This window comes from Oratosquilla oratoria, chromosome 23 (assembly GCF_046742065.1).
Source record: "Oratosquilla oratoria isolate Oo_2021 chromosome 23, ASM4674206v1, whole genome shotgun sequence".
NCBI lineage: Eukaryota > Metazoa > Arthropoda > Malacostraca > Stomatopoda > Squillidae > Oratosquilla > Oratosquilla oratoria.
This window is the reverse complement of record NC_134799.1, coordinates 3899841-3927340: the sequence shown is the minus strand read 5'-3', so window position 1 is coordinate 3927340 and position 27500 is coordinate 3899841. Positions and strand designations below refer to the sequence as shown.

The 27500-nt window shown below is 43.1% G+C and overlaps 1 protein-coding gene across 1 annotated transcript in view; it reads right to left on the bottom strand.

The window, feature by feature from the left end:
• Positions 1 to 27500, bottom strand: part of LOC143037891 (uncharacterized) — a 166111-nt gene that overhangs the window by 133071 nt on the left and 5540 nt on the right. Inside the window, exon 2 of the mRNA XM_076206526.1 lies at positions 361 to 486. Coding sequence (XP_076062641.1) covers positions 361 to 477 — 117 coding nt within the window. The 5' untranslated portion in view covers positions 478 to 486. The remainder of the gene's footprint in view (positions 1 to 360; positions 487 to 27500) is intronic.

Genomic DNA, 27500 nt, shown 5'->3' with positions numbered 1-27500 from the left:
TACTCTCAACTCGTCAATTCCTCTTCAAAGAACTAAGTGGGATGCAGAGGAGGGGACCGAGAGTCGGTGGCCCGGGGGAGCCAAATGGGGAGGGTGCATACAACCAGATCATTTGAGGGAAAAAGATCTTAATAAATTTGCTTATTATCTAAATCGAATAAAGTGTTTCTGTTTTATCTGTGTTTACATATTCAAAATATCTTCCTTTCTCATCATAATTCTCTGTACTAAGAATTACATTTGAGTCTCTTGGGCATACAATCGAAGATTGTACCCGGACATCACCAACTCTACGCGCCCTGACTTAACCTTTTCTGTACAGACCCTCACACCCAACGTCCCACGTGTTCCCACACTCACCGTGGGCGACGTGTTGCCATCGATGTTGACGATGAAGCCGACGCCACAGGCGGATTTCTCGTAGGAGGGATCATAGAGGCCTTGTTTCTCTGGATAATCCCATGGCGGAGAAGGCATCCTGGCGATCTGCAACAGAGCAAAGAGAATCGTTGAGTACGAGTTCGAGTATGATTTGTTATCAAGAGGTAAAGTAGTACATGTTTGGGAATACAAGTCTATCTGAACCCCCCTCTCTCTCTCTCTCTCTCTCTCTCTCTCTAGCAGAATTATACATCCAAAGTAGATGAAGCCATATTCAACATATGACTTTCTTATGAACATAACAAACAAGATACAACCGTCCCAGTGACTGTGCGATTCTGGAACCATTTGACGGTCTTACAGGATGGGCAGCAGAGAGAAACATCTCCCGTCAGCCTATTTCCTAAACCCATCAGTCCCCTCACCTCCATCAAGAGGTGCAGCCTCGAGAGGCTGACATTCGGTCTCCGGATTGGGGCCAAAGAAATTCAATTTCAACTTTATTTTCCACAATCTTTTCACCTTAGGAGAGAAGGCAACTGAAGACTTCTCCTCCCTCTCCTCCTCCTCCTCCTCCTCTTCCTACTTTCACCCAGCGACATAAAAACAATCTCGCATCAACACAAGACAGACTTCAGCCCAAAGACCAAAAACAGAGATCAATGGGAGGACCCTTGGACCGTGGCCAGACAGTATGGGGTTGCGGGTCTAAGTCACTAGAACTCAAAGCACCAACCATTATTACTCAACAAGTACCTAACACCATCTGACATTTGGTAAACGATCCTTGGCCAGCGAAGCTACTACTATCATTGGCAACAACATTATGGAGCGAGTGGGTGAAGATGGCCTGCTTGCTGGGACAAAACACCCCCATTTACCTGAGATCCATACACCTACGCGAGGACCAAGAAAAGCCACAGCCGATGCATATCTTCAGCAAGCACCGTTCTTGGGTGAGCGCGTCCCCCTTAAAATAGAACATATGAACGCCCACTTGCGCACAGGGGGAACGACGTCTACCTACACCAAATGCAGACCACAAACCACACGAGTAGCAAATGCGTCTAGGTTTCCTCAGTTTATATTCATTCTTTTATGTGAATGTTCGGGTCGTGAGATACAAGGGTAGAAACAATGACGTGAAAGAAATAGACCTCATCTCTCGCCCCCCCCACCCCACCAGCTCTCGTCTCATCAAAAGGCAATATGCAAGATAAATGTTTAACGTAAGTTTGTAAAGAATTCGTAATTCCAAGAGGATGGGAAGAGGGGACGGGGGTGGGGAGAGGGGGGTATGAGAGGGGAAGAAGGGGACGGGGAGAGGGGAGGGAAAGGAAGTGGCGGAAGGGGGGAGAGGAAACGGGGAGTTGAGGGGGAGGGGACGGGGAGGGAGGGAGGGAGAGGAAACGGGGAGTGGGGGAAAAGGGATGGGGAGTGGGAGAGAAAGGACGGGGATTGGGGGAGAGAAAGGACGGGGATTGGGAGAGAGGTGGACAGGGACTGGGGAAGAGGTGGACGGGGATTGGGGAAGGAGGAGACGATGTGGGGAGAGAGAGGGCGGGATGGGGGGCGATAAGTGGCGGAATGTGGGGGGCAGAGGGAGTACGAAGTGGGGGAGAGGTATCGGAGGATGGAGGAGGGGTGGGGGTGGGGGAGTGGGGGTGGGATGTGGGGGTAGAGGGAGAAGGGAGTGTGGGAGAGGGAGCAGGGAGAGGGAACGAGGAGTGGGGGGAGGAACAGAAAACGAGTATGGGGGACACGGCGGGAATAGGGAACAGAGTATGGGAAGAAGAGAAAGAAGAAGAAAAGTGGGCGGGAGACACTGGAAGGAAAGGGCTGGGTTAGGAGAAAGAGGAAAGGGAGGAGGAAAAAAGTCCCCCTAATATATCGCCCCCCCCCCTCCCTCCCTTACCCTCTCCTCCGCGCGCTGCGATCACGGCCCGGACGCATGCGCACTACGACTGCGCAGAAGAGGTCACGTGGATGGCACGTGGGAGTTTCCCGATCATAATGTCCTACTTCCCCCTCCCTCACTCCCTCACTCCCTCCCGGTCGGTCCAGCGTAGTGGTTCTGAATGTGTGATGGACCACGGGTCCCTAAGATTATCCCCAAAAAGGACCAAACACCGAAATAACAAAACTATGGGGTGTTGGATGTGGTCCTTGCGGCGGATCGGCAACAGCAATGCATAAATAGTGGGATGCACGAGACGAGAAGAGCTGTGGGTTCATGAATGCAGTCTGCAGACGGCGTGCGAGGGCATCAGTCGGCAAGAATGTAACTCAACGGGTTAATATTTGGATTTTTGTTTTGCTTAACGGTAAATGATTCGCTGGGCTGAGCAAATCCAGTAACTAAGCGTTGAGATAAAGGTTTAACGCATCTAGAATATTGAACCCAATAAATAATTCTAATCTTGGAACAATTATTTTAAAAAAATGCAGTACTATTTTTTTATACTACCTTGGGTTCAACCACACCTGAAAAACTAACCCAGATTTCTAAAACTGCTTGTTAGAATAATAAATTAATAACAATAATAACAACAGAAATAAAAAATAAATGAATTGTCAAATATAGATTAAAATATAATAACGCATAAATAAATAAGTAAATAGATAAAAGATGGTCAATAAACAAAACATTTATTTGAACGCCCAAGAATACTACGGAAAAAAAAATGTTAGGACTATCGCAAAACTGGACGCGAATAAAAATGTAGAAAATGAAGTTATAATGAATAAAATATATAAAACAAATGCATAAATAAAGATTAATAATAAAACGAGAAAATCAATGAACAAATAAATAACTGCAAAGTTCGTCCACACTTGAGATACAATCTAATTGCCAAATGCCACAAGACCCACAGGGACTAAAATGCATTGTAGTTTAACCGTACTTAAACTGCAGATGGGGCTTCCCATCGGCTGAATAAAACAGCCTGGCGGTAACTAGATTAATGGAACACACAAATGCTGCGGAAATGTCAAGTGACCCCGCAAAAATAAATAAATAAATAATTTGTTGTCTGAGGACAGTTATGTGGATTACCAAATAAGCATAAACAAGAACGTCATCAAAGAGAGAATCAAATATATCTTTGGAGATAGGTGGGATGGGCCAGGAATCTACCTGGGAGCTTGCCAGCGGGGATCCACAGTATTGGAGAATAGACGAGTGAGGCATGTGGTATGGAGTCAGCTGTTCTGAGTTATTCCTTGCACATTGTTGGAACCAAACGGTTTAATCCCATCTATTGTTGGGGACGACGAGAATATACTAAAAAAGCATACCTTGCTTCTTCACACAAATAAACAAAAATAAACAAGTGAAAAATAACCAATTCAATAAAATAAATTAGTAAATATAGGTAGATAAATAATTACACAACAAATAAACACATCCACTGATTCACCAGTCATTTTCCAGTCGTCTGTCACTGAGGCGCCGTTGAAGGAAAAAAAATACTGGCGGACAAATCTGTCCCAAAATGATTTATAATCTCTCTCTCTCTCTCCCTCTCTCTCTCTCTATTTCTTTTCTTCAACGGAAAAAACAACTTGCTGATTGATATCACTAACATCGTAGAGACAAGTTCCTAAATCTATTTTAGTTCTCGATGTAGAGTGTACACACACACACGCGGGCGCACATACAAGCGCGCGCACACACACACGCACACACACACACACACACACACACACACACACACACACACACACACACACACACACACACACACGCACGCACGCACACACACACGCACACACGCACACAGAGTACGTTCTACAACACTGGCTTCAAAGTCACTGCCAAGGACAAGCAGATCTTGCCAGATGAAGGTTCCCGCCAGACAAGCGATAGACCCACGGACTCCAAGTGACCGTGAGGAAGGAGTGAAGGGGTGAGTGGGAAGACGGGGTGAGTGGGAAGATGGGGTGAAGGGAATGATGGGGGTGAGGGGGGAAGCTGGGGTGAGAGGTGAAGATGGGGTGAACGGTGACGATGGGGTGAAGATGGGTGAAGGGGAAAATGGGGTGAAGGGGAAGATGGGATGAAGGGGAAGGTGGGGTGAAGGGGAAGATGGGGTGAAGGGGAAGATGGGGTGAAGGGGAAGGTGGGCGAGAGGTGAAGATAGGGGTGAGGATGAAGTTGGGATGAGGGGGAAGTTGGGATGAGGGGGAAGTTGGGGTGAGGGGGAAGCTGGGGTGAGTGGGAAGATGGGGTGAGGTGATGCTTTTCACATTTTTTCGTACCAAACGAGGGGGGAAACGTGTTGAAATTAAACCACAGATTCCGGTGAACGGTGGTTTGATAAATATAAATAAACAAGAATATACAAATAAATAATAAATAAATGAATAAATAAATAAATAGATAATAAATAAATAATTATATAAATCTAGAGAGTTGTTTGTGGTTAACGACAAACTGCTCTTGTGGTGCTCCTGCGAGATATACGTCGGAGAGAATCGCCTCCCATCCGCCGCGTGTGGTCGCGCCCTAAGCCTATCAACACCCCCACCTTCATCTGGAGGATCGACCCCGAGGGGCTGGGATTCGGTCTCCGGTCTGTGTCCAAGACTTCGCTCTATTTTTTTTTTTTTTTTTTTTTTTTCATCCGAGGAGAATTAACAACCGACGATTGCTTGTTTGTTTGCTTGTTCCTCATCCTTTATTTGTTAGCTGGCGACATAAACAAACCCTATGAGAGGACCCCAGGACCGTTACCGGCCCCTGTGGGGCTGCGGGTTTCTAGTCATGGGAACGCAAGGGAACAGTTATTATCTATGGATTATACGTTTTTGTAGTTGTACGTGAGTAATCCCCGGATTATGTGAATTGGTTTCATCACGTTTCCTGTTTATTATTACTCAGAGTAAAAGAAAATGAGTAATATAATATTCTATAATGCAAGTAGTGTGATGCATCTTACATATGGCAGCCGATCCTGCGCGCAAGAATTTGACTCGTAAGTTGGAATCCATAAGTCGAAACCCGTTGGAACTAGGTGGATGTATTTACCAAAGATCCAAAGTACTATGTTTTTCCTTAGAATTATTATTATCATTGTTTTTTTTTTTCTTTTTCTTTTTTTTTTTTACGTGAGGACCTGTTCAGCTTCTCAGGGTAATTCAATGCGACCTTGAGCGATTTCGTTTACCTAAAGAAGGAATTCCAGACTGGTTGCGACCTTGGTCGACTGGAGTTTTTATGCTGGGATAAAAATAGTCTTGCGTTACCCGAGGTGGCGGGGGTAAATATAGCATGACAAATATAAGTATATATCTTCAAGAGTTTCATGGGGAAAAAAATCATCCAATGTATCAAATTAAAAATAAAAAAAGACGTTATCCAAGCTGACAGCAAGTGATTTTATTCATTTAAAGAGGAACCTTGGAATGTAAACGTTCTCAGCGACTGGCAACACATAAGAGCTTGACATTTGAAGGCTTCGCTCGAACGCACGTACATACGCACGCACGCACGCACATACACTCGAGTATCTTTTCACCTGTTGAAAGAGATAGGAGATACAAATAGGTGGAAGATAGGAAGGAAGGAAGGTTGGGAGAAAATAGGGAGATTGGAGGTGGGAGGAGATATGGAGGTAGAAGAAAGGAGATAGGGAAGTAAGAACATAAGAATGAAGGAGACTGCAAGAGGCCATAAAACCTACACTAGACAGTCCCATGACCATTACTACCTGTCATCCCCATCCATAATGTTGTCTAAAATTTTCTTAAAGGTGGAAAGATGGTAGTAAGGGAGGTACGGGAGTGGAGAGGAAAGGAACGAAATGGGAGTTAAAGGAAGGAAAGGGAGTTAGGGAGGGAGTGGAATAAACCCGAGTATCCCCCCTCACTCCCTTTTTTTTTTAATAGGTTCTAATGTTTTAGGCGGTTTTCGTATGATTTGTTTCTTGTATTTGGTACGAGTTTGTGGATCACCGCTGTACTCTTTCCACTTTATTTATATTTTAAACGAGATTTGGGAGCCATATGGAAACAGCATACTTCAAGTGTGGGACGACCAGTGATCTATATAACTGGTTAATTAAACTTGAGTTTTTGAAACCTAAGGATCAAACTACCAAACCCAGTATCCTATTTGCAAAAAGTGCTATCCTAAGACATCTTTGGGTTATCACTGCTAAGTACACCAAGAACATTTGTATTCCCCATTTTTTGGTTCAACTTTTCCCAAATGAATTTTAGTCGTATTTATCTATAACTTCACACTTAGTTGGGTTCCATTTCCTTGATCATTTTTGAGACCATTGCTCCAGATTGTCTAAATCCACTTGAATGTCCAGTTGATGTGGGCGATCAATTGGTACTCCGTACATTAGCATATCTTAAGACATTAAAACTATGTCGACAGTTAACGCCATTACTAAGAACAGAAGTTGACTTAGAACGGAACCCTGAGGAACTCCACTTGTAACATCTCTCTTGCTAGAAGTTTCACCTTTCGAAACAACTTGTTTACGATTGTTCAACCAGTTTCTAATTTAGTTTAGCAAATCGTCTCTTATACCAAGCTAAGCGAGTTGTTGCCAGTCTCTCGTGCACGACGGTATCAAGAGGTTTTTCTAAGTCCAACAAAAGTCTTTTTCAAAGGCGGTAGGGGAGAGAGGGAAGAGAGAAAGGGAAGAAGGGAGAAAGGGAGGGAGGGAGGGAAGGCAAGGTTGAGTAGCAGGAAACATACTAATTTCGGTCAAGGAAATAGCACGGCGTGGGGGGGGAGGGGGAAGTGAAAGGGGGAAGACAGGGGGTCGGGGTGGAAGCGAACAAGAAGAGGGACAAGCACGCACACACAACCACGCACTCAAGGACACCGAAACGTACACGCACGCACGCACAAAGAGAGACAGAGAGAGAGACAGAGAGAGAGACAGAGAGAGACAGAGAGAGAGAGACAGAGAGAGACAGAGAGAGACAGAGAGAGAGAGACAGAGAGAGACAGAGAGAGACAGAGAGAGAGAGAGAGAGAGAGAGAGAGAGAGAGAGAGAGAGAGAGAGAGAGAGAGAGAGAGAGAGAGAGGGGGGGGGGTGTCTCTTAGAACGGCCCTATCCCACGGGCGGTTTCCTGTAGGCCAGTTCTGGGTAAAGGAACGCAATCCCAATTCGACGCAAAGTCCCTTAGGGTGCCAGGGTACAGCCACGCTCAAAAGTCTGGTGACAATCTTGTGTTATCTTGTGATAGGTGCTGCAAGTATGTCAGTGCGACATTTCTATAAAAAAAAAAATAGATTAATCAATTCTACCACTTTATCGTTCATTGGATGATAAGAGGAATACTTGACTTTCGATAAACTTCTAGAGTAAAAAAGATTGTAAATTAAAATTTAAATAAATAAATAAAAATAAGAGTCTGGCTGGAGAAACTACGTCCCAGAAGAGCGCAGCCGAGCAAAAATAGAATTCTTTCTCATCCGGTCCTCTCCCTGACCGTTTTCCGTGACCTCATATTTCAACTACCATCCGCCCAAAACCAGAAATATTATATATATATATATATATATATATATATATATATATATATATATATATATATAATATATATATATATATATATATATTGATGGTTTCGGACAATATGTCAAAGAATATTAGGTTTGGTTTGTGTTAGGTTTAGTTAAAACAGCGATTCCAAAGTCTGATACGAGATTCGAACTCGGGAAAAAAAAAGGACCCTTAGGGAAAGATTTCAATTTTTCTCTGCTTCCGGGCAAGCAGGTTCCAAGGATTTTTTTCTTCCTTTTTCTTTTAAGATAAAGACAGACTTCGTTCTCAACATGACCCTTTGAGTGAAGCTTTGGAAAACGACGATGAAATATGAAAGTTGACTGCGGGCTTGATAGAAGAGAAAGGAGAGGAAGAAGAGGACGAAGAGGACGAAGAGGAAGAGAACGGAGAGAAGGGAGAGGAGGGAGAAGAGGGGAAAAGGGAGAAGATGAAAGAAGAAGACGAGGAAGGCGAGGAAGAGGGAGAAGAGGAAAAATATGGAGACGAGGAAGACGAGAAGAGGGAAAAGAGGGAGAAGAGGAAAAAGAGGGAGAAGAGGAAAAGGAGGGAGAAGAGGAAGACGAGGAAAAAGAGGGAGAAGAGGAAGACGAGGAAGAAGAAGAGGGAGAGGAAGAAGAGGGAGAAAAGGAAAATGTGGAGGAAGAACAGGTACAAGAGGCAATAGAGGATGAAGAAGATGAAGAAGATGAAGATGAAGAAGATGAAGAAGATGAAGATGATGATGAAGAAGACGAGGATAATGAAGATAAAAGAAGATAATGACGGGGAATAAGAAGCAGAATAGGAGTCAGAGGAAACAAAAGTAGACGAAGATGGAGATTTGAAAAAGTCTTGAAAAAGAAGTTAACGGGTAACGTTTTTCTTGGTCGTTACAGTCGTTTTCGAACAACCTTAATTTAATGTCCCGTGGGTAACTCTAAGTCTTTGACCAGTAGTGTCTAATTTAATCTATTATTCTATTTCATTCTATTCCAATAATCACGAACTTTTGAAGTTAAGGGATACTAATGAGAAACAAAAATATTTATTTAAAAAATAATACTTAGCCAACCCATACCATCAAAACAATGCAACTTTGGCGTAGAGTTGCATTCTTCCTTTTATCATGGCTGTCGTCAGACGATTTTATTCATCTCTGTGGTATCCCCAGGTAGTTAAGGGGTTTATGAATGTATCCATGAGAGGCAAAAAACCGTTTAAGTTGTTTCTCTGCACCTATCCTTCAGATTGCTGAGTATGCATACCATATACATAGCGCAACCTAAGGCAACAAACGCACGCACACACACACACACACACACACACACACACACACACACACACACACACACACACAACTCATGGCACAGTTGGTAGAGTTCCCGGCTGCCACTACGGAGGTCCGGGTTCGAATCCCGCCCAGGGCTGAAATAATTTCAGTATCGCTGCGCTGCGGGTTGTTACTCCAACTCTCGTGGGCGGGGAGTTGGGTGTGTTTGTGTGCGTGTAAGGTCACAACAGCATTACCCATAGATCGGTCATATACGAGCTCTGGGCTCTCTACCGGGAGGGAAATAGCTGTCGATCACGAGTCCAACACGTGATCCAAGACCATGGTGAATCACACACACACACAGGCTCACCAAACGTCACTCACAAGAACATAAGAATGGAAGCGACTACAAAAGACCATAAGGTCTACACTAGGCAGTTCCATGTCCATTACTACCTTTCATCCCTATCCATAAAATTATCTAAGTTTTTCTTAATATATATATATATATATATGTATATATATGTATATATATGTATATATACATATATATATATGTATATATACATTATATATATATACATTTATATATATATATATATATATATATATATATATATATATATATATATATATAGTTTCAGCGCTCACTACATAGTTACTAAGTTTATTCCATTCGGTAACCACTCTGTTGGTAAGCTTATTCTTGCCTATTCCCTTCTTAAACCTATTTTTTCAAATTTAAACCCATCACTATGAGTCCTCCCCTGGTGTCTTAACATTATAACCTTGTCTGCATCACCGTTGATAAAGCCCTAGGCCCATTTGAATACCTCTATTAGATCATCCCGCACTCTACCTCTTTCCAGAGAGTGTAAGTTAAGGTGCCTAAGTCTGTCTTCGTAAAGTAAATTTCTAAACCCTAGTATAATTTTGGCCATTCGTTTCTGTGATTCTAGTGAATTAACATAAATTTTATAGGACGACCAAAATTGTACCACATAGTTAAGGATGAGTCGAACTATTGCACATTTGTTTGTAACTATCCTAACAGTAAATCCTAATGCTCTGTTAGCTCTTTTCCTGGCACTAATGCACCGTTTCCTGAATTTAAGGCCAGGACTCACTAACACTCCCAAATCATTTTCACATTATATTTTCTCTAATATGGTGTTAGTTATACTTGTTTGCTGGGTTGTGTAAACCTACGTTTAATATTCTGTGCTTTAAGATATTGAAGTCCATTTGTCATGCAAACAACTGACAGATATTCCTGCAGTATCCCAGTGTCTTCTCTGGGATCTAATATGACGTCTATGTCACGTATACAATTATATAAAATAATTCTTGGTTTGGAGATAAAAAAAAAAAAAATCGAAAAGAAATAAAATAAAACTCGACCAAATGCAATATCTCTCCAACTAAACTCCAACTAAATAAAAAAAAAAAATAAAAAAAAAACATCGAAAGAAAAAATAAATAAATAAAACTCGACCAAATGCAATACCTCTCCAACTAAACTCGTCCGACCGAGGTCACATACTGCATACACGAAAACTTCTCCGGTGTAACCCAAAACAGGTTGGCATACTACGCCTCTCATCACACAACAATCCCCACGAGACGTTGGGATCACGTGGCCACCTCGTGATGCTCAATGCAAAGTCGTCCAACCTAGGTGAAGGACACGGACGAGGGTGGGGGGTTGGGGTGTTGGGGGTTAGGGGGAGAAGGGGGAGAGGTAAGACGGGGGTCAGGGAGGGAGAGAGATGGGAGGGTGAGGGAGGGAGGTGGGAGGGCGAAGGAGGGAGATCAGGGCGGGAAGTGGGATGATGAGTACGGGAGTAGATGAGTAAGTGAGTGAGAGGGAAGGGTGAGGGAGGGAGGTGGGAGGGCGTGGAAGGCTTTAGCAAATGGGAGGGTGATGAAGGGTCAGAGAGGAAGGAAATATAGATTACAAAAAACGAATAATTCACCTGTGCAACTTTCTTCCCCTTCAGCAGTGTCAATGCAGCATATGCACGCACACGCATGTGCTTAAAAACTTGTATAAATAAACATGATTTCTTACTCAACATAATATGTCGACACATTGCATCCATTCGCAATGTCTATGCATTTATTTACAATTACATGTGTATCGTGCGCAAGCACACGCACACACATGCACGCACGCACACAGCCTTTGGGTGTTGACCTCTTTCTAATCCCCTCACAATATATATATATATATATATATATATATATATATATATATATATATATATATATATATATATATATATATATATATATATATATGCTCATTCCGGAAGAGGAAATACACTAGTGACGAAACAGTCATTCTTATCACTACGCAACAGCAAGTGATAAGATATGTGACCCGTACGTCTTTACATCCTGATTCCTGATTATGAATCAGTGTGTTGACAAACACCGCGTGGAGCAGTGCGGCTGAATCCCGAGGTTACAATGATAAATAAACAACTAAATAAATAAATAGAACTAATAAATAGATAAATAAAATATGTCATGAATTACGACAAGCATTCTGCAATCAAAACAAGATATCTCACTTAAAGTTTCCATACACCAAGTCGATCTACTTTGATTGAAATGTCATCAATGTCGACATGACGTCACAGAGCCTTCTAACGGCGATATAGCGTCATTCCAACCGTCTCTTCCTCCCTCCCTGTACTCCTACACACTTTGTACGCTCAGATATGATCTTAATTACCTTGTCAGAATTCTTGACTCCAACGAAAGGTCTGGAGTGTCTCAATGTGGCCTCCCTCCTGTCAATATTTAAGTATCAAGACGTGTATATTTTATTAACTCTGACGAAACACAAACGCAAGACTTTCACTTGCTTGGGGGTCGGGAGTCAGCCCGAAGGAGACAAATCAATCCAACTTTCATTTACTGTCTTGCCTCAAGCTGAATAAACACGTCTGGCCTTTACCACTATGACGTCACGCCCAAAGCATCGTAATAATCGTTGGCTTTGCATTGTGTTTGCAATTTTGATGGAGACGCTAGTCGACATTCTTTCTGTGACGTTTCATGAGGTATCGTCAAAGATAAGATCAAGGTGCGCACAGTCACGCACAAACAAATGAATACAAAAAATAAATAAGTAAACAAACAAATAGATAAATAAACAAATAGATAAATCTATAAAGATCCAAGCACCCTTTCACCCCATCCATCCATTTCATCCTTGATCATCCTCTCAGGTTCATTCCATCCACCTCTGCCTTCCACACTCTTTCTACTCGTCTTTTTTATTCATACTTTCCATGTGCTCAAACCATACATAAATAAGCACACACACACACACACACACACACACACACACACAATATATATATATATATATATATATATATATATATAAACAGGTGGACAAAAAACGTCGACAAGTGAAGACGTTCACATTCGTGTGCTGGAGGGCACTAGGCCCATTACTCCCCCCACCCACCTCTCTCCTCCCCTCCCCCCAAACCAATTTTGAATGCGGGGAAGAAGTTTTCAACAGACACGACGTCCTGCAGTAATGAAACCCGCTCGCCAAAGGGGAAGACGAAAGACAAGTGATTTTATGCAGCTCGGGGGGGGGGGGGGTCAGACTCCAGGCTGAAGGACATTCTGACTGGCCGAGACCCACGCAGATGCATCAAAGGTCCCCTGCAGTGCACGCCTCTGTATTGGAGATGTACACGATTTTGAGTTGGCCAATAAGAACGAAACTTCCGGCTTCAACAGCATTTCATATTGTTATTTGTTAAGCGGTTTTAGTCGGGTCGAATGGAGAAGGGGAAGGAGGAGGAGGAGGAGGAGGAGGAGGAGGGGGGGAAGGAGGAGGGGGGAGGAGGAGGGGGAGGGGAAGATAGGCTGTGGTAAGAGTTGGCCGTGATGGTGGTAGTATTGTCAAGCTGGCTGCGGTAGAGTTTGTGGTTTTAATAATTGTGGTGGTAGTGGTGGCTGTGGTGGCTGTGGGGGTGGCTGTGGGGCTACTGAAAGAGCCACCAGTGATATTTGTGATTTAGTTACCAGTTATGGTGGTGACGGTGATGGTGATGGTGGAGATAGTTGTGGGGATGATAGTGATACTAATCAATGATGATAGTGATAATAACAATACTGGTATTGGTGGTAATGATACTAATACGTAGTGAACCTGGTGGTGGTGGTAGAGGTGGTGGTAGAGGTGGAGGTGGTGGTAGAGGTGGTGGTGGTGTTGGTGGTGGTGGTGGTGGTAGTGGTGGTAGTGGTGGTGGTGGTGGTGGTGGTGGTGGTGGTGGTGGTGGTGGTGGTGGTGGTAGTGGTAGTGGTAGTGGTGGTGTTGGCAATGACCCGAAGTGCATTCATCGGAGCTGAGGTGGGGGATGGGGGGGCCGGCGCCGAAGCCGAAAGCACTGACTCAAGTATTCCTTGAAGAAGAGGTGGGAAGAGGAGGAGGAGGAGGAGGAGGAGGAGGAGGAGGAGGAGGAGGAGGAGGTAAGGATGGGGGGATGTTTGAGACAGAAAGAAGTAAGGTTTGGAATACAAAGTGGAAGCGAGAGGGTGGGGGGGGAGAACGACGTGTGGATGTCCAAAAGAAGAGGATAGAGATGGGAGGGGAAGGGAGGAGGAGGAGAGGAGTGAGAGGAGTAGGAGGAGTAGGAGGAGGAGAAAGAGAGACGAAGGAGGACGAAAAAGGAGGAAGGATGAAGAGGAAGGATGGAGGAAAGAGGAAGGAGGAAGGAGGAAGGGGAAGGAGGAAGGGGAAGGAGGAAGGGGAAGGAAGAAGAGGAAGAGAAGGAGGAAAAGGACGAGGAAGTAGGATGAAGATGACGAGAAAGAGGAAGAGGATGTCGAGGAAGAGGACGAGGAAGAGGAGGACGAGGAAGAGGAGGACGAGAGAGAGGACGAGGAAGTGGAAGAAGGAAGAAGGAGGAGGAGGAGGAAGAGAACAAGGTTAATATAGTTTAGACGTGCTGGGGGTGGGCGCGTTGTTCACTGCAGTAGACTGACCATGGGGATATAAAGTTCTTTGTTGGCGGAGCGAGGGGGGGGGGGGGGGAGTAAAGGTGACTGCACACTAAGCTAGCATGCTACTTGCTTTTGCTATTTGGTTCGAGTAGAAATGACTTCGGTTACGATCTTCCGTTTTTCAATTTTCCAAATATCAATTTACTCTAGCATCATGGAGGAAGAAAATGAATGAGAAACTAAGAGAAAATAAATCTATACGAAAGGTAGAGATATTGTTGAGGTGTTCGTTCACGTCTAGAATATTGTAACCGAAGCATCCTAACGAGAAATACCTAGTGTGCAGAAGAAAAAAAAAAATAATTTCCAACTTTGTACCTCAAGTATGCTAACGACGTTCAACTTATCGTTCTGAGAACGCCATACGATTCCATCCAGCACAGGGTAATACCGCCATATTAAAGATGGAGATTGGGGTTACCCGACTTGCGTGGTTCGTTACAAAAGTAGTTTTAGTGAGGTGAATGGGGCGATTGCATGTAAAGGTCACAGTGTCCTCAAGTGTTTGAGTCCAAGGTCAGCCTTGTTCTTTCGTGACTGCAACGCTTTCTCTACGATCTGTATCATGCACCTTCGCCCAGGTGTGCTAGGTTGTAGGAATATAATAATCTAAGTTCTCTCTCACGTTGCGTTGATATGTACAGATAATGAAAATGCTTTCAATTCAGTTATGTCTGAAACAGCACCAGATATGCAGTTTTGGTAACAAATATCATCAGTTCCTTTTCTATGATTAATTAGAATACGACAGTTTTGTACACCTGTTTCCACATTCACATGCACACACACGCACATACATACATACATGAGACTTATTAACCCATAGTCGGAGAATGAGAGATGGATAGAAAATTTGTATATTTCGACAACTATCTGTGATCCTCTTCAGCAGAATGATACATAGTGTGGAGTGAGAGAATAAATATAGCTGAGAGGGGTACATTTGGGGACAGGGAATAGGGGGAACTCAGGTCATATGTCCCCTCTTAGCTATATTTATTCTCTCACTCCACACTATGTACTGTATCATTCTGCTGAAGAGGACCACAGATAGTGGTCGAAATATACAGATTTTCTGTCCATCTTATCTCATTCTCCGACAGTGGGTTAATAAGTCTCATTTTACAAATGTGCCACTACATTATACCTTCCTAACATACATACATACATACATACAACACACACACACACACACACACACACACACACACACACACACACACACACGACTATCTTCTTCAAAGGAAATTTTAATGAATCTTCGCAACGCCGTGAGCGAGACTGATACTCCATCGTGGGAATCGTTATCAACAACTCGTACATGTCCATGTATGCGTGTGTATGTTTGCGTGTACGTGTTCTGTGTGTATGCGTGCGTGTATATTCATGTAAGTGCACATGTATCCGTATGTATGTCTGTATATGCGTCAGCGTATGTGTATGTCAGTGTATGCGTGTATCATGCGTTCGTGTACGCGTTCATATTCGTGCGAGCTTTCGCGATTAAGCATACATGCACTTGTACAGTACATGTAAATATCTCCTTTAATCTAACACCCGCATATTTTACACTTAAGCCCCTCCCCCTAAAAAAAAAAATGTGTATAACGATGCAGGCCACATCAGGCTACATGCACAACATGCTAACCTTCAGTCATGCAATGGCCGGCACGCGTATTACGCAGGCGTAGATGCCTCCAACTACGCCTCAACCGCTCTCGCTACCACGGAAATGAACAAGACACGCTATAGAGGGATCAAGCAAACAGAGAAACACAACCCGGTCACTAGGATGTCAATCGAGGTGGGCTACAACCTATTTAACAGTGCTAACGTGCACCTTTTCAACCCCCCAAGCTAAAGTATTTGATTCACCTAGGGAATAAAACAATCTAGCGACAGTCGGTACAAAAATTCTAGCAAGTTCCATCACAGTGTTAAAAGTTACTATCTAAGTTCGTGACGCTTCTAACCAGGACAGGCATGTCTAACCCACCCTTCGTCTCTCACTTCCCCTCCTACTATTCGCTGTGGGCACACTTTCCCAACTATAATCCCCGGTTACCTTCAATTACTGATCGTTATTCTTCCCTTTACTTGATTATCTTGGGGCAGCAACCTCCCCTTGCCTCGCCAACACCACTAGAGTGTCGTGATATCAAAACACATTCTTCGCCACCTGCTGGACTTGGGACTTGTAATATTCAAATAAATGTTGTAAATATTCCTGCAATATTTCTTACAACAAATGTCAATGATGGATGCTTATCTATATGCACAAGTGAATAAAGCCCTTTTTAATTGTAAGTACATGCAACAACGCTAGAAAAAGTGATGGAGATTTTGTTTCCCCTCAGTGTACATTCACAGAGGCATGTCTGTTTCCCTATTACACCTGCCCCTTCAACCCCGCCACCTAACACAAATGCATCACCGACAGTGGGGGGTGGGAGTTGCTTCTTCCTCAACCCTCACCCCCCACCGCCTCAACCGAACTGCCGCAGCGTTCCAGTCTAGAGCCGGTTTGAACCGGTTCTGCTCTCCTCTTACCCACTCCCTCCTCCTCCTCCTCTCTTGCAGCTTCCTCCTTCGTACCTTTCTGACATCGCCTCCGTTTATGGTACTTTTATCAATACAGAATGGGTATCACTCCCACTATAGAAACCTCACCCACTCCCCCTCACCCTCCTATCCCTATCTCGTTTTCACCCTTTCGCAAGTTCAGCGAATTTAGTATTCATTAATGCTGGTGTCAAACGAAAGGGTTCTTCTTACACCTATTCCGATTAACCTTATCACATATTTTTCTTTAAGTATTTATTTCACTTGTAGCTTGACGATTTTATTCAGTCGAGGGAATGATCCGCAATGACAGGGCTGAGACGAGCCCAGTTTGTTTGCCTCTTTCAGACTCTCACACAACCACACATGGTCCTCTGAGTTCTTACCAGTCGTTTTTTGTTTCAAAACATCTCGCTTGTTATCTCCAAGCCACCACCATCACCACCTCCACTTTTTTTGCTCATCTTTCTTCCCTCTGACGTTGTGCTATCGAAACGAAACAGACCCAGACACACGAGTCGTTTTATTTGTTACCATAATACCATTATCATTATTATCATTTCAGGTGACGCATCGGCTCAACAAATAACTTTATCAACGTCTTTCAAATCAATACAGTTCAATTCATTCTGAAAACAAAAAACAATAACTAATCTGTCTCGGTCTTTGTAAGCCAGATATTATTGTTTCCCTAAACCGTTTTCCTCAGAAATGTTCACGACTTACGTCGTCTCTCCTGGCCGTGAGAGCATCAAACACTCATCAAGCTCGTCCCTCCTTAATTAACATAAGGAATTAAATGCATCTCGACCCAGGACATTTAACATAATCTAACCCACTTAGCCTGATCTAACATGAACTAACCGCTGAATAAACGCAATACAAAAACAATAAGAATAAAAGAGGACGACGTGGAGGAGGGCACAGACATAACGACCCCCAAAGCAAATGGATCGCCGGCTTTGTCAAACTTGAAAATAGTTGGTCTTGTTCGTCCACAATGAGACTTGTCTGGAAAGAGCTCGTGTACATTGTATTATCCACATATTCTGACCAATTAGGCAGGAGTATGAAGCACAGGCACAGAAGTACATATAAACACACACACACACACACACACACACACACACACACACACACACGGAAAATTCAGGAGAAAAACGAATACTGGAAAGAATAACAAACTGAAGACAAGTGCAAAGGAAATGGATGCGCGGCAGATGAGAGGCTGGATATTGATGGCAAGGCATTATATAACGAAAAAAGAAAGAGAGCGAACACAGCGATCAAATCAATGGGGAAAGACGATGATGAAAGCAGCAAACGCACAAGGTAGTGACACGCATGCAACACACACACACACACACATATATATATATATATATTATATATATATATATATATATATATATATATATATATATATATATATACGGCCAATATATTATGCTCTTTGATCAATGTACCTCACATCACACCCCTGAAGACGGTCTTAGGACAAGAAGGACCGAAACGTCGGACATTAAATCTCTGGTGTTTACGTTTTTCAATCTTCAACATGGATCCCAGCCTCCAGACCTCCACACACACACACACACACACACACACACACACACACACACACACACACACACACACACACACACACACACACACACTTTGTGTATATATATATATATATATGCATACATACCTATATATACATACATGAATACACATATACACATATATATATATATATATATATATATACATATTTACATATATACTGTACTTACAATACACATATATTAACTATTTTCCCTTGCAGATAAATGTCATTTACTGAGCATATAGATACCACAATTGTGAGGGTAGTGGCTCGTGGTTGTGTGTGTGTGTGTACAAAAACTTGACACCCAGAGCAAAGCACTTGTAAAGGTCGATGACGAAAGCAAAAGGCATCGTGAGGGTGGTCAAGGACGTGGTCCCGATGCACGTCACTGACGAGAGACTAAGAGAGACTAAGAGAGACTAAGAGAGAGAGAGAGAGAGAGAGAGAGAGAGAGAGAGAGAGAGAGAGAGAGAGAGAGAGAGAGAGAGAGAGAGAGAGAGAGAGAGAGAGAGAGAGAGAGAGGGGGGGGGGTGAGAGAGGGGGGGGGGGAGAGAGATGGGGGGAGGGAGAGAGAAGGGGGAGGGAGAGAGAAGGGGGGGAGGGGTTGCTTCGAGACTATGGGCTGCATCTGCGATAAAAATCAGCCCCTGAAGATATTGATGCACCGTTAGGTATGGATTAAAAAGGGCTCCTTAAAATATATTGGCAACTAAATGACGGCAAATTTCTGAGCAATGCACCCAAAACATTGAGGAGTCTCCATTTACAAGATAAAAATACTTTCCTTTGGAGCAGTGAGGTGAAATAATTCATATATATATATATATATATATATATATATATATATATATATATATATATATATATATATATATATACGCGCACACATTCCTAAATGTACAACGGAAACGGATTGCTATGGCTATGTCTGCGAGTGTGTCGGCTTGTGTATCTGCCATCCGGTATGCCTGTGTCTCTGCCTATGTATCTGTTTGTCCGCCTGTTTGTCTGCTCTGCGCCTATTTATCTACCCGTCTCTTTCAATAGGTGATTCTTATAGAAAACTTAAATATGCTCACAGGTAGTGATGATGACAAGCGTGTGCATCAAAAACTTCAAAGGAATCACTTTGTTCGATTTGGACAATATGGCAAATCTTTCGTCATAATCTTTGTGTCACGTCGTGAACTACACCCCAGTCAGTACACGGGAAATGTCACTCCACGTGCTGGGGAGTGTTTGCAACCAAAGGTAGCCCCCAGAGAGTCGGAAGAGCTCAGAGTTGAAGCCACATCGGGTTATTAGTCCACAACTCGCTTACAGACCTACCGAATATCAGTAATTTCTCACACAATATCAAGATCCCCCCCCGCCCCTCACCTACCCGTCTTCAATGTCTTCAGAGCATTTTTTAAATAGTATACTTGAAAGAGCTCAGATATCCAGGAGCCTTTCTAAAACACACACACTCCACATACTCTCGCCGGCCGCCCGAATTTAGGTACACGTGCACAGTCTAGCAGAGTCAGCCGATGATTCAACTGTGTCGACTTGCCAACATTCGAATGACCGTTGCGCGCGCTCTGGTCTGGAGAGTTGTGCTACGTGCCCGTGATGTCATCAAAGAATGTGCTTAAAGATATTACTTCGTTGTTGCTGAAGTAACACAATGTAGTTCACGAAATTTTTCTTTGCAAGAAAATTACTGTAATATATTGGATAACTGACAACAAAAATACGTTAGTTTTGCCAACTCGTGGATAGACTAAATTCGGACGTTTGCTATTGCATCTACCGACAGTTTCGCTTTTCTTGTGCATTCTTCTCAAAAGTTCAAATGTCTATTCAGGTTAAAAAAAAATTGCAACGATTACAAGAAATATGAACAGTATAATAAAGGTAGTTTCAGAACCATACAACAAATTTACAATTCTACTCTTCCATATTTTCGTTCTACCAACCAATATTGATTTTAAAAGACGATATCCACATCCATTCATATAGATCCACATCTACACGCATACATACATACATACATACATACAGTTTAGGCATGTATAGATACAAAAACCCACAAGTACATATATAAATAAAAACGCACAAACAAAAAATAAAAGAACGTGCATGTAAAAATAAAAGTACAGGGCTGGATGCCAAATCATGTAATCTAAAATCCGACTGCATTTGCAAATGGTAGTCAGCAAGCTGGTTCGAGGTCAGACTATCAATGTTGAATCTGCTCTTTAACTTGAAAACGAAATGAATATATTTCATGAAGCTCGTTTGCAAGACAGACTACATCCCACTCATGTGTAATTTGATCTATAGATTATGATAAATAAAATCATAAAAAATTAAACAAGAAATCCACTTTGCTAACATATTATTCCAGGAAAAAGAACGAAGATGAAATGAAGATAAGGAATTAAGTAAATGGACAATACAATGAGTTCTTAGAAATACAAGAAAAATAATTTAACATATACGTGCACATAATTATCAGAAGTAAATGAGAGAGCGGTAGTTATGGAAAAATAGTTCAATACCAAATAACGAAAAGAAGAAAAAATAAATGTAAATGGGAAGGAATATTAATGACTGAAGGACGGAATGAATTAATATCTAAGAATTAAAAAAATCATGGGAATTGCGCAGTGTAGAAAAAACATTATATCTAACCGGAAGGAAAAGTTTGAAAATTATAAGATATTGTTTGCGACATCAGAGGCGTGATGTGTTGTGTGCATTTCAACGCGGCTTTTACACAAGAAGAAAAAACGACGACAGTCATTTGGGGGGAATGTGCGCGCGCGCACACACACACACACACACACACACACACACACACACACACACACACACACACACACACACACATATGGCGCAGTGGTAGAGTTCCCGGCCGCCACTACGGCAATCCGGGTTCGAATCCCGCTCAGGGCTGAAACAATTTCAGTATCGATGCGCTGCGAGTCGTTACTCCAACTCTCGTGGGTGGGGAGTTGGGGTGTGTGCGTGTGTAAAGTCACAGTATTACCCATAGATCGGTCATATATAAACTTTGAGCTCTCTTCCGGGAGGGAAGTAGCTGTCGATCACGACTCCAACACGTGATCCAAGACCACAAATGGGGGGATGGGGGTTTCACTCATGGTGAGAAAAACTAGAACCTAATTACTATAACTAGATTACAAAAGGCCAAGACCAGACGAAGTTCTAGGTGCTTAACAAAGGCTATGAACTACATTATCACATATAAAGAAACTCTGTACAAAGTGGTACAATATCAGTACAAAAGGATCTAGTAAATATCATTTTTTCCCTTGGAGAGAAATTAAAAACACCATAAGACTATAGGGAAAACATTGTAGTGACGGAAGATCAACAGAGAAATTAAATATACATACATATACCAAAGGTTTTCCACTTTATAAGGTAGGTAGCCAAAAAACAAAGGCATAAAAACCTCTCCCACCCATTCCATCCCTAACATTCTCAACTCAACTCCACCCTCTTATCTTGGCACCTCCTGGATGACGGGTCATCCCTGCATCTCACCCACTGCATTGGGTCAAGTGAATCAAGCTTTCTAAATTTCTATGAGGTACGGTTGTTATCAGAGATATACGGTTAGTCCAACTGCTTATATTTTATATATATATATATATATATATATATATATATATCGATATATATATATATGTATATATATCGGAAAAAGTCCTCATAAGCAACCGTTGTATTTATGTTGGAAAACAAAAGAGGCTATCATGAAGGAGCTGCTTGGCTGAATGGGAGATTTCCCGAACTCGAAATTACTTCGGAAATCTGGTAGCCGAAGGCATCACCATCCACCACCACCACCACCACTACTACTACTACCACATCATCATCATCATCATCGTCGTCATCATGTCTCCGTTCACGCGGTGCATATAACCATCCTAAACGCAAGTGCAAAGAATCATCATCTATGATAATATCAGCGTTAAATAATATTTAATATGATAATTCTACCCAATACTATTGGTTGATATCCTATTTAAATGCAAATAACTCCGTTATACCAGACGGGGGCAGGTACAATTCTGGCCACCACTGACCGCGAAAAACAAAAGAAGACCGATACTGCGCATGCGCGTACACTGGTATGTAACGCAAACCAATCAACCGCTTCAGAAGAGCCAAATTGGTCTAGATAGACGAGAAGCTTACGCCACGAGGCTCTTAGCCGCTACCGAAGGCACCTCTCCCACCCCCACCTCCACACCTAACCGTTCAGTTCAGTGTCGTTCTCGTCCACGTTCTTTTTTTCGTTCAAAGTCGTTCTTCTACATTCGAAATTTGCAACCATGGAGTAATAACGTGCAACAGTGTTATCATGTAGGTGTGGCTACAAGTAGACATCACTCCGTTTGTATCCTGACCCTTAGAGAAGACTACAAAATTCCCAGTTGCATGATCCTTTGTAGCAACTCAGTAACAGGTGGAGATGGACAGAACGGGCAGGGAAAGGAAGACGATGAGGAAGCGAAAGAGGCGGAAGACAAGGAGGAAGAGGAAGAGACGAGGAGACTGAGGAGGAGGAGGGAGTCCCCCCCCCCACACTTCCTCCTCCCCATTACCAACACTTTTACAACTGGGGTAGGAACGTTCGGGAGAGGGCAAGGGGTGCGGTGACTGTCCGCCTTCACTTGCTCGAGCAACATGGCGTCTGACCATCCTGCCCGCCTCTAGCCTCTCCAGTCTCTTTCCCCCACCCTTCCCACCCTCTCTCATTCGCTGTTCGGATCAATGTCCTCCTCCTCCTCCTCCTCCTCCTCCTCCTCCCCCTCCTCCTCCTCCTCCTCCTCCTCATTTTCCCTTTTCCCCCACCTCTTCCTCCTCCTCCTGCTACCGAGCTGGCTTCATTCACAAGAAGTCTGTAATCGCATCTACCCGTTCTATCGATTCTATTCGTAATCCAGGTAAGCTCTCGCGCCACCCCACCCACTCTCCGTATCCCTCCACAGCATACGTCACACGGGCATTCAGAAAAAAGAAAAATACAAGCACACACACACACACACACATATATATATATATATATATATATATATATATATATATACATACTGTATACATATACCAAAGGCTTTTTTCCCCCTTACAAGGGAGGTAGTCAAAAAGAAAAAGGCATAAAAACCATTCCCACCCACTCCACCCATAACACACTCCACTCCCCTCCACCCTCCCTCTTATCTTGGCACCTCCTGGATGACGGGTCATACACCTTGTCCTCTGCCCTGGGTCAGAAGCAGTGTCGCAAGACACAGCACATCCACAGCAAGGCCGCTTCATTAAATCGGCGACCCCCCCTCTCCGTCCCCCCATGCATAAAGGAGAAGACGGGGAGAAATCCCTTCGGGCTGCGTCAAATTTTTCTCACACATACTACCTCACCCCCCATCCCCCTATCCATTCCACCTCATGCATCACAACATCATCCATATACAACCATTCTCCATTCACCCGTCTTCTGTCCTCTCCCGTCCTTCCTCAACAGACATTCCCCTCTTCCCCAAGACCCCTTTCACCCCATCCATCCATCTCATCCTAGGTCACCCCCCCATGTTCACCTCCTCCACATCTACCTTCCATACCTCTTTTACTAGTCTTTCTTCACTCATTCTTTCCATGTGTCCAAACCATCCCAATACTCTTTCATCCACCCTATCTCCCAACTCCCTTACCACCCCTGTTCTCCTCCTCACCTCCTCATTCCTCACTCTATCCGGCCTAGTAACCCCTATCATACTTCTCAGACACCTCATCTCAAACACATTCAAACTCCTCCTCTCTTATTTTCCATTTTTCTGCCCCATACAGTGATGTTGGCACAATCACTCCTTCATACAATCTCCTCTTAGGATCCATTCCCAAATGTCTATTCCTCATTACACTTTTTAATCCATCAAGCCATATACTCGATTCTCTCAATCTACATTCTACCTCCATCTTCACTCCACCCTTTCCTGCCACATTCGCACTCAAGTATCTAAAACTATCCACTTCCTCCAGTCGCTCTCCCTTAATGCTCACTTCCAGTCTGCTGCCACTTTCACCCCTTGTACATCTCATCACCTTACTTTTACCCACATTTATCTTCAGCTTTCTTCTATCACACACTCTCCCAAACTCTGTCACCAGCTTCCTCAATCCCTCCTCCGATCCTGCCACAAGTGCAGTGTCGTCCGCAAACAACAGCTGGCTCACCCCCGACTTTTCTCCATTTTCTTTAAACATAAATCGCTGACCCACCACCCCATCCATGTATAAGTTGAACAGCCAGGGCGACATAACTCATCCCTGACGAAGTCCCACCTTTACCTCGAACCATTCACTCTCTCCATTTCTAATCCTAACCTAACCTAACCTTACTCTCGTAAAAACTCTTGACAGCTCCTAGAAGCTTTCCACCTATCCCGTATATCTGCAAAACCTCCCACAGTGCCTTCGTGTCTACCCTGTCATAAGCCTTTTCTAGATCCATAAAAGCCAAAAAAACGTCCTTACATTTTCCTATAGCTTTCTCACATATGTCTTACCACAAAAATCTGATCTACGCAACCTCTACCTGTCCTAAATCCACACTGCTCCTCGCCAATCACTCCCTCTATTCCTCTCAATCAGGATCCTCCCATAAGCTTTCCCTACTACACTTAACAAGCTAATCCCTCTGAAACTACTACACTCACACTTGTCCCCTTTTCCCTTGTAAAGTGGAAATATACAGGTACTCCTCCAGTCCTCCGGCACTCTACCCTCTCTCCAGCAAACATTAAATAACCTCACCAGCCAGTCCACCATCACTGTACCTCCTTTTTTTAAACATTCTGCATGGCATCCATCAAGACCAGGTGCCTTACCTGCTCTCATCATCTTAACTGCCTTTACTTCATCTTTCTTTATTTCTCCTCCATTTTTCTCACTCATCACGGTCATTTTCTTAGCACTTCCCACTGCAACTATCTTTCCCTCCCTATCCTCCTTCACATTTAGCAACTCCCTAAAATACTCTGCCCATCTTCCCCTTACTGCCTTCTCTTCCATTATCATCTCTCCATCTGCACCTTTTACCTTTTCTTCTCTACTTGATTCACCTCCTCTTCCTCTCTTAATTTCTTTCCAAAACATCTTTTTATTACTTTCAAAAATTTCTGTCATACTCTTACCACATTTCACATTTGCTCTCCTCTTTGCCTCCTTTACCTTGTGCTTTACTTCTCTTTTCTTTTCTTTGTACCTCTCATTATATATTATATATATATATATATATATATATATATATATATATATATATATATCCTAGCAGCCACTTAAAATACGCCCACTCGGTCTAGACTTACAATACTTACAATCACAAACTTCGTTTACAAATCCCTTCCATTCATAACGACGTCGGATGCAGAAAAGAATAAATAAACAAAACGAAGAACTAAACGAGCACCTAAATATTCAACAACTGAAATGTCGAAAAAAATAATGTATTGCCAACACAATTATGATAATTACTTCGACTGGCATTCACCTGCATTTCGCGCCACCAAAAGAATGTCGGCGAATTTTAGAAAACCCGGCCGCGCAAACGGCTCCCGATTGTCGGTGGCATTTGTGTGCACACGTAGACTTAACCGCTTCCATGTACTCGTACGCGGATGGAAAAGAAAGCTTACAAATGCCGAAGTTACGACCTCAACTTGTTTCAACACGTACTAACCTACGTCTACGGCTCCGTCTTGTACAACATGTCTGTGTTTGTGTGTCTGTTCTACACGTGCATGAACATGCATACTACAAAGAGGTAAATACATTTACTTAAACACACATTCAATATGCTATTGTCATTTCTTAGCGTAGCTCACCATTAATTGTAGACATCTCTTACAAAAAAAAAAAAAACAAGACACGTCTTGTCCTTTCTAAATCTTGGCATCTGTACCTTCAGAAATACTCCCGAAAGTCTGCCCCGTCTCAGCTACCCTGAAAACCACAATAACACAAATTCTTTCGCGTTCATGGTCACACACTCGACCTTCTTCATCACCTTCAACAAGGTGACTTCCCTGCTAGATTTTGTTCTATCGCAAGAATAGAATTACTTTCTCAATGGGTCCTTCCTCCCCCCTCCGCGCCAACCTGACCTATCCAACCTCCATCTCACGACACCCAAATATCACAGGAGTAATATGACGTCACCCGAACTGAAGTGGAGAAGGGACCTGAAGTCGGAAATAGGGGGACCCGCTAGGGAAGAATTCCAATTGAGCGTAATCTACGTGAGAAATGGTGTCGAAAATCGGAATCGATGCTCTAAATAATGAACCCGCCGAAAGAGTGTAAAGCACACACGCACGCACGCACATCGTCCAAGGTTCGACCTTGACAATGAAGGGCGTAGAAAGCTACCGATCTATTTATAACGCACTGGAGAATGTCCTGGCATTTCAGGATTCTACTCAAGACAAAACAAGACAAATTATACAATTGGTGAGAAGCAAAATTATACGAAGTGGATAAGATAGTGCTGGGGATGTAGGAGGGGAGAGGGAGAAAGGTAGTGGATAAGAGATTGGTTGAGTGGGTGGAAGTGGGGGGGGGAACTGAGGAGAAAATGGGAAGGAATGAAAGAAGGAAAGGTAAGTCTGGAAGGGGAAGGTGAGATGAGAGGGAATACGAAATTGAATAATAAAGTTGGAACAAGTGAGGATAGAGTAATGAAATGTATATTGCAAATGAAGAAAACGGTTGATCAAAGGCGACATGACGTAGCTTCGGTGTGCACCAGTTTGCGGACAAGAAGGGCAGGAGACTACACTGTTGCACCTCAGGAATTTTATTTTTTATTGATTTATTTTTACGATACGTTATATTATTCAGCTGAAGAAGAACTCGAATTACAACCTGAGTAAACCCCATTAATGAAGAACTAGCGATATGTGAAAAAGGAAGAAGAGCAAAGAAAAATTGTAAGGGGGAAAATACATGAGTGGGTGGTGGGTGGATGATCAAGTCGACGCCATTCACAAATTCCTTCTTGCACGGAGCTCAGCTGTCCTCCTAAAATAGCCAAGATCACGCGCAAGGGAAAAGGAA